The sequence below is a fragment of the Corylus avellana genome, chromosome 1, assembly GCF_965113065.1.
Source record: "Corylus avellana chromosome 1, dhCorAvel1.hap1.2, whole genome shotgun sequence".
Lineage (NCBI taxonomy): Eukaryota > Viridiplantae > Streptophyta > Magnoliopsida > Fagales > Betulaceae > Corylus > Corylus avellana.
Window position 1 is genome coordinate 47601950 of NC_142490.1, and position 9473 is coordinate 47611422.

The window sequence follows — 9473 nt, forward strand, 5'->3', positions numbered from 1 at the left end:
TATTTTCTTGTTGTCATTAAATGCATCTGGCAATTGATTTGCAATACTTAGCAAATGAATGATCTTCTGAACTTTTAGTTCACATTGATTTGTACGAGGATCAAAATGAGATAACGTCGAATTATTCCAAGTGATTTCTTGTCGTGCTTCTGGCAACGACTTTTCTCTCCCTAGTGATGGGAATATGTTTTCATCAAAATGATAATCTTCAAAACGTGCTTTAAAAATATCACCAGTTAAAGACTCAAGGTATCTAATGATAGAAGGAGAATCAAAACCAACATAAATTTCAAGTCTACGTTGAGGCCCCATCTTAGTGCATTGAGGTGGCGCAATTGGAACATATACAGCACAACCAAAAATACGAAAATGAAAAATATTTGGTGGTTGACCAAATGCAAGTTGCAAAGGGGAATATTTTTGGTAAGCTGTTGGTATGATCCGAACTAATGATGCAGCACGTAATATTGCATGTCCCCAAGCAGAAACTGGTAATTTTGTTTTCATAAGCAAAGGTCGAGCAATTAACTGAAGTCGCTTAATAAACGATTCAGCTAAACCATTTTGAGTATGAGTATGAGCAACAAGATGTTCAACATTAATTCCAATTGACATGCAATAATCATAAAATGCTTGAGATGTAAATTCACCCGCATTATCCATTCGAATAGATTGAATTAGATAATCAGGAAATTGTGCTCGTAATCTAATTATTTGAGCAAGAAGTCTAGCAAATGCAACATTACGAGTAGAAAGCAAGCAAACATGTGACCACCTCGATGATGCATCTATTAAAACCATAAAATATCTAAATGGCCCACATTGAGGGTGAATCAGCCCACATATATCCCCTTGAATTCTTTGTAAAAATAATGGAGATTCAAAAATTACCTTAGAAAGAAATGGTTTGATAACAAGTTTAACTTGAGAACATGCAGCACAAAGATAATCACTTGGTAAAGGAATCTTCTGGTTCTTTAAGGGATGCCCATGAGAGTTCTCAATTATTCGACACATCATAATTGTTCCCGAATGTCCAAGACGATCATGCCAAAGCATAAACATCTTTGGATTAAAGCACTTCTGGTGCATCACAACATGTGATTCAATTGTTCTTATTGTTGTATAATACAACCCGGAAGAGAAAGCAGGCAGTTTTTCCAATATGAGCTTCTGGCCTAAAATTATTTAAGTAATATAAAGATATTCGTCACTGCCTTCATTAGTGGTTTCAACATGATATCCATTTAGACGAATATCCTTAAAACTAATTAAATTTCTTCTAGATTTAGAAGAATACAAAGCATCGTCAATACAAAATTTTGTTCCTTTTGGCAATATAATATTCGCTCTTCCAAAGCCTTCGATAAGGTTTGATGAACCTGATATTGTATTGACACTAGCTTTGTTTAATATTAAGTATTGAAAATATTTCTTATCTCTAAGAATTGTGTGTGTTGTACAGCTGTCTGCTAGACACAAATCTTCACCAATCCTCTTGGAATTAATCATTCCATCAATATGACCCATACCTCCATATATAAACAAAATATACATTAAATTTTATTAATAAAAAAGAAAATAACAAAATACAATTAAATTTGACAATGTAAACATATTGTGATTAAGACACAATGAAAACATTTTAATTGTTGTAGGCATATTCATCACCAATCAAAATGTTAGTTTTTGTGTTAGAGTCTACAAAGAAATCATAAACATCAAGATAAATGTTACCCTTTTCATTTAGAGTATTAAGAAAAATTGAAGAATCTTCAGGATTACTGTGATTAGCAAAATTCATTTCAATCTCCTTTTCTTTTATGGAGGCTTGATATAGGTCTACCAGATGTTTAGGCGTACGACAGGTACGTGACCAATATCTTTTCATATCACACATGTAACATTTATTTTCATAGTACTTTGTAGGTTTATTCTGTAAACCTTTGTTTTCATTTTGTTTTGCCTCAGTGTGGTTCCACTTCTGGTGGTATGAAGCATTTCTTTTGTAAAATTTATGAGTACGTTCCTCTTGACCTCTATATTTTTTTTTTTACCACGTCTACGTCCACGACATTGTTTCCTTTATTACCATGAAATGAGGTTCCATTTGCTTCAGGAAATGGTGTAGAACCCGTCGGACGAGATTGATAATTTTTCTTTAATAACTCGTTGTTTTCTTCAGCCACTAGAAGACAAGATATCAGTTCAGAATATCTTGTGAAATTACGCTCTCGATATTGCTACTGCAAGAGCACATTCGAGGCATGAAATGTGGTATATGTTTTTTTTATAACATATCCATATTAGTGACTTTTTCTTCACACAATTTTAATTGTGAGCTGATTTTAAAGAGTTCATAGTTAGTCACTCTTGAAATCTTGCAACTTCAGGTACATCAAATCATAACGAGCTTTTGGGAGGATAACTATCTTCTGGTGCTCATATCACTCCCTTAAATTATTTCACAAGGTCAATGGATCATTTACCGTAAGGTACTCAATTTTTATATGCTTCAGGCATATAAAATTATAAGATATCATATTCATAGCGTTAGTATGATAACATTCTAGTTCATATAAATCTCACATGATCATAATATGCAAATGTTATAATGTGATTCTTAAAACACTAAAAATTTCTAAATAATTGTTAGAATATTAATTAACAAAATACATAATAAGATTACTAAATGTTAAAGAAACTTACAATAAATTGAGAATACCTTACGGGTAGCTTTTGATGTTGAAGATCAAAAGAACACAACAATTAGCTAGAGCTTCGTGCTGATAACGTGTTGTAAAATTAAAGAAAATAACAAGACAAGATAAAATATTGCAATATGTGAAACTAGTTCTTCAGGAACTATGTATTATTCTTCTTTCTTATTGTGTGATTTACATACAACTCAATACTCGCTTTTATAGGCATAGAATCATAATGGGAGGTCAAGGAATATGAAAAGGAGAATATGAAACAAGAATGTACATTAATGTATTATATGGATGTTATAAGAATTCTAAAAGATGATATGAATGTGTAGAATTCCAAGAGATGGAACTAAATGGTCATCTACCAAATACATGAATGCATTCATAACATAATGCTCTTTTATGAAGCTACCTAGTGATAAAAGAAAAAAGAAAAAAGAAAAAGAAGAGAAAGAAGAGCTAGCGGGTGTGGAATGCAAAAGGCAAGACACACCTTTGTCTTATTGAAGCCTACGAAATGGAACATATTCAGCATGCAATGCATAGGAGCCAAAAGAGAAACAAGTCAAGGCTGAAGCAAACGAACATAAAAGGGAAACAAAGCAAATCCTGTCACGAGAAAACGTTATAGGACTGCAAAGAAGAAGCAAAATCGGCCAGCTCTTTGTTACAGAAAATCAAGACAAAGAAGCCAAAGAGGAAGCAAAACTTGTTCTTTCAAATGCTTTTATACTGACAATTTCATTGGAAGTATGTTGTTATGCAAGTTTTATAAAAAAAACCTAAACCCAATGCCTCCAAAATTTCATACAAGATGAAATATGCAAAAAAAAAAACTTGCTCTTGCCTCTTATTCAATAACCATATGGTTCTTATCCAAGACCCCTTACAAAGCTCTTGGGATAATCAAGGATAATTAGGAAAAATATTACATGGAGAAGAAGGATATTCTCCCCATATTTTTCCTAATTAGAGATTACATAATTACTTAATGGAAAAATACTTTATTCTTGCCAACTAAGCATACTTCTCACCAAAATAGACTGTCTTTATTCTTCTTGCTAAATGAGCTGGTGAATAGCTGATCATGCCTTAAAGGGCAAGTGAAGGACTAAAAGAAGTGGGAATCAAAAGCAAGTGGTTTTTCCTTTCGACAACACCACCAAAGGCTTCGGTCATGTCTAAATCCTCTGGTTTCATCTTGTCTGGGAGTTCCCAATCAAACCAGTATAATAGTTGAGCAAGAGGAAGTTCAACATTGGCTATACCAAATAAAATTCCTGGGCACATCCTCCTTCCTGCCCCAAAAGGGATAAATTCAAAGTTAGTCCCTTTATAGTCAATTGAACTACTATCAAATCTCTCTGGTATAAAACTCTCTGCATCATGCCAATATGCAGGATCTCTTCCAATGGCCCATGCATTTACAAAGACTTGGGTTTTGACAGGTATCTCATATCCATCAATTTCACATGCCTCTCTACATTCTCTTGGCATTAACAAAGGAGCAGGAGGGTGTAACCTCAGAGTTTCTTTGATCACCGACTTCAAGTAACTTAGATTCTGAAGGTCTTTCTCCTGGATTTTTATCTTCCCCTTGAAGGCTTGTCTTATCTCAGCTTGTACCTTCTCCAGCACTCTAGGGTTTCTCATCATTTCTGACATAGCCCACACTACAACAGTTGATGAAGTATCAGTTCCACCTGTAAATATGTCCTGGGAAAAAAAAATTAGAAAAATGGTTAAATAATTATTTTGGTAAATTTTTATAAGCTTATTCTTTTTGAACAACTAAAATTTAAGTTACATGTTTCATGGTAGGGCTGATATTGAACAAAGCTAACTGTGAATTCGCTCGGGTTCGGCTTGTGCGTGACTCGGTTATTAAATGAGTCATTTGTGGACACAAAATTAAACTCAATTATTAAATGATACAAATCCATATAAAATTCGACTCGTTTAATTAATAAAAATAGTTTGTATGGTAAAAATCAATATATATTAAGTATAAACGAATATATATTAAGAAACATATAAATATATATGAATTATATACATAAAAATATATTTAAAACAAACAATACACATCCATTGTTATCCGTGTAGTTGTTCACTTTAAATTTTAAATGGTTTCCGTGTTGGCAATCAATCATCCAAGGGTCATATTATACCAAGCTACAACTACCACTCATCTTTCAGATTCTCAACCACTAGATAACTGACACGTAACACTTATGCTGCATAACAAGGGTCCAAGGCAAGCTTCATACTTTCTCACACGGCTAACATTATCTTTTATCTTTTCTTAAGTAAATCTAGAAGGCCACTCTTAGTACACCGCGTGGACAAATTAAATCTGATATGAGGGAGACCGCTTCGGGAGATGGAATGGAAAGAAGTCTTGCGCAAAGTTATCTCTCTTTCTCACTTTCTGATTAGCAGAGTTGAGCGAAGCGCTTGATAAGGTACTCGGCTTGACTAATGGACAAGTTTAGTTCGTACAAGTCTTTTTCCTTAGCAAGCCGAGCCAAGTCAAAATTCTTAAACTCGGCACGTTTATGGCCCAAGATAAAAGAAAGATTCAATACGAGCCACTTTGTAGGTTATATGAATTCTATTCTAATCTACGGCAACTAAGTAAAAAAAGAAAACAAAAAACAAAAACCTTAGCCGGCCATCACATAAATTTTCCTGCATCAGTTAATGGAATAGGACACCATTTTGGGATTGTGGAGATTTATCAAGAAACAGTTATAGCAGAAATTAAAGAAAATACGATGATGAAAACATAAGGGATTGATGATCCCAAGGATTAATCGTAGCAGCAGAAATACTCACAAAAATGACGCCCTTGATGTTGTTGGTCGTGATTGGCAACTCCAGTTTATCACTCTGCTGAAGGCCTAAAAGGACGTCAACAAGATCTTCCGTCTTTGCTGATGAAGTACTCATCCGGTTCTCCCTGTGCTCACAGATGATGTTCTCCAGGATCTTATCCAACTTCGCATGAATCTTCTGTAGCTCAGATTTCATCCGACTAATCAAATGAACAAATTTATGTGAAGGGTACAAATCAGCCAAGTCAAAGCCTGCTGTGTAGGCTACTATTTTTTTGGCCAATGATAGAAATTCATCTTGGTCTTTGCATTTACTGCCGAATGCTGTTCTACATAAAACAGTTGTGGTGGAAGTGAAAATATGTTCACTAAAGTCGATTACAGATCCTGAAGATGAGTGGATGGAGTCAAGGAGATTGTGAACCTCTTCTTCTCTAATAGAAGAGAAGGATTGGACCCTCTTGGCACTTAAGAGTTCCGAAACGCAAATTTTTCTCAACTGTCTCCAGAGCTCTCCATATGGAGAAAAGGAAATGTCAGTGCCACCATTGCTTATAATTTTAGGGGCAAGAAGTAGTGGCCTTTGCACAAAGGCAAGGTCATGAGTTTTCATGAGTTCGCTGGCCATCTTGGGGGATGACACAAAAAGCGTAGAAACTTCACCCAATTTTAGGTGCATAAGGGGTCCATGCTTCAAGGCTAGGTCTCTTAAAACATGGTGTGGTAGTGACTTACCTACCAAGTTGTGCAAGTTTCCTATAATAGGTAACTTCCATGGCCCTGGAGGCAATTTCTGAACTTTGGATCTTTTCCATAACTTTAACAACCAGGCCAAAGAGAGGAGAAGAAGGAAAGTGGTGATAGCTAATGAATATTGGAGCGCCATCAAAGAAAGGATAGAAACAAGTGAGTGTTCCACAAATTTAAGTTGCAAATTTATAGGGGTGAAACATTCGACTTTTCGTACCACCTCTTCACCATCCATTGAAATGAGTCATGCAACACCATAAAAAAACCAAGAAAAAAGGTGACATTGATAATGATAGAGATGTTTTTAGAATAGTAATATGATAGAGAAAACATCTCTATCATAGTAATATCATTTATGTTCAAATGATATTATTTATAGAATAGTGACATTTTGCACGTAAATAGTATTATTATTTATACGTTGACTTTTATGTGTAAATAGTGATGTATAAACAGTAAAACATCTTTAAATTTAAAAATATTGACACCTAAAATTTACATTTACAACAATCATATCATTTAGACGTAAAAATTATAAAAAAATTTCTCTTTCACTCGCACACATAAAATATTTCTTTTAAAATAAATAAATCATTTGGGGGTTTGCTGTCATCCTAGGTGATTTATTTATTTTAAAAGTCATTAAGTCGGATTCCGGTCCGAGTATTTTTTTTAAAAATTTATTATTCAAACCTCGCTATTCATTTAACCTGATTTTTTTTTTAAAAAAAAAAAAGTGATGGGTGACTAGTTAGAGTTACTGAAACTGGTCTAAGTTCTCTTTGCGCGTGATAGTGATATTTCTAGGGCAGTGATGTATAGTAGCGTGACTAGCGTCCAATATTGGAAAATGCAGTGGCATAAATCACGGAAAATCAGTTGAAGATGTTTAATGGCTTTTCAAGACTAGTTGAATAATATTCATATCATGTCAAACTGTCAACTACACCATTGGGGATCTTTCACTTTTCTTAGAGACTCTTCTATTAGCGGCCTTGAATTTGGGGTGGTCAATCCATGTGCTAGGAATGAATTGATCATGTTCGAGTAATTATTGAATCACTCCCAAATAATTTTTGGGGGTGACTTGACCACCCCCATTAGTTTTGGGGTGGCTGATCCACCTCTTGATGGTAATTTAATCACTTTTAATTTAGATATTTAGGGTGACTGATTTATCTTTCAGTGGCAATTTGACTATCTCTGATCTAATTTTTTTTTTAATAAAAAAACAAATTAATTTTGTTTTTTTTTTTTAATATTTTAATATTTTTTTAATTATATATAATGGAAGAAAGAAAAGAAACATATACCTTGGAAAATGCAGTGGTATAAAACATGGAAAATCTGTCAAAGATATTTGATGGCTTTTCAAGACTGGTCGAATAGTATTCATATCATGTCAAACTGTCAACTAACCATTATGATCTTTTACTTTTCTTAGAGACTCTTCCATAAGCCGCCAATTTTCACTTCGGGGTAGTCAATCCTTGTGCTAGGAAGGAATAATGACTATGTTCGCTTAGTCTGAGCTACCTAAGAAATTTTTGAGGTGACATAATCGCTGTTAGGGAGGCTCGACCATTTTCATTAGTTTTCGGAGTGGTTGATCTATTTCTGATTGTGACTCAGTCATCTTTAGATATCTGGGGGGTGACTGATCTACCCTTCGGTAATAGTTTGGCTACCCTAAAGGTTGTTCAAAATTTCTCATAATTTTTTTTTAAAAAAATTGATTAATTTTTTTAATATTTTTTTTAATTATATATAATTTTATAATTTTTACTTAATTTTATCAATTACTATTCAAACATAATTTCAACTCTTTTTTCTCCTTGATATTTACACTAAAAAAAAAACTCATTCAAAAATGAATTGAATTCAAAACCAAAAAATGGCATTTCCAAACAAATAAATCTTTTGAAATATGTATGCATCAGGAAAAGTTGAGAGAAATAAAACAATATGCAAAGCCCTATTTTCTCATAACGCGGACACGTGCTTGGACTAGAGACTTCTGTAAAAGACACTTTTTTTTTTTTTTTAATCTGTAAAAGACACTTTCTATGATCATGTGATGTCCAAATCCTTTGGTTTCATCCTGGATATATGGGAAAGAGACTCCCCACCATACGGTTGGTGCGTAAAATGCCTATTTTATAGTTCTTAATACATTTTTGACATATAAGCTGAACTCATCTTAAATAATAGGATTGAAAACACAGAATTATTTTACAGCCGCTTCTTCTTCAGACGTTCTCAAAACAGCAGCCCTTTTCTTTTTTATCGCTGGCCAAGCCCAACCAAAAAACGTAGCCCCTTTTTTCTTCATCGCAAGCCAAACCCAACAGGAAACGCAATCGAAAAACGTAAACTCAGTCTAAAAATCAGATTTTAATGCCTAAAAAATAGATTCTAATGCCTCAAAATTTATTTTTTGATTCAAAACTAAATCTTAGAAGGAAATGTTAACCCTTTAGGCCTTTAGGAATTTTATCAGCTTAAAGAGATCCACAAAATCTCATTTTCTCTGTTAAATGACAAGGATAAGGAAGAAGAAGGAAAAAGAAGAAATGGGAGAGAAGAAGAAATGGAAGGAAGAAGAAAGAAATAAGAAAAAATTTAGTGTTTTACGTTGTACGATAGTTTTATGCATTTTTTGTGCTTTAAGTGATGTGTCAATCTCCTATCGGCGGCTACAAAAGACTACTTTTATGCCATGACTACATTAAAGTTAAATTCCTCCAATAATGCCTAAGCTAAATAATATTCTGCATGACATCATCCTTTCTGTATATCCCAGAAGGGTGGGATATATTCAAACAACTCCCTTTTTTTTTCTAGAATTTTTTTTTTCTTTTCTAGAAAACCTCCGAACCATAACAACATGCAAGAGTTCTTCCAATTGGGGGGGGGGGGGGGGGGGGGGGGCGGTTGGGATTGAGCAACTTATGTAAATATAAAAAACCACGTAAATACATATAATTTCTTTATACGTGTTTGTGCGTGTTTATATAAAATAAAGCATAAAAGTCTTACATTTAATCTTATATCATCGCAAGTACACAATAGTATAAACAAGCAGCAAAATAGCTGAAAAAAAAAAAACAAAAAAAACAAGCAAAATAGATTAAACACAATCTATAAAAGGTCTTAAAAAAAAAGGTATATTTGA

At 33.6% G+C, this 9473-nt stretch overlaps 1 protein-coding gene across 1 annotated transcript; it reads right to left on the reverse strand.

Moving 5' to 3' along the window:
* Positions 1-3599: 3599 nt before the first annotated feature.
* On the reverse strand, positions 3600-6453 carry LOC132172394 (cytochrome P450 71D8-like). Its single transcript, XM_059583883.2, has 2 exons — positions 5550-6453; positions 3600-4427 (listed from the first exon to the last, which is right to left on the reverse strand). The coding sequence occupies exons 1-2, from the start codon at positions 6432-6434 to the stop codon at positions 3804-3806; spliced, it is 1509 nt and encodes a 502-aa protein (XP_059439866.1). The 5' UTR covers positions 6435-6453; the 3' UTR covers positions 3600-3803.
* Positions 6454-9473: the final 3020 nt, after the last annotated feature.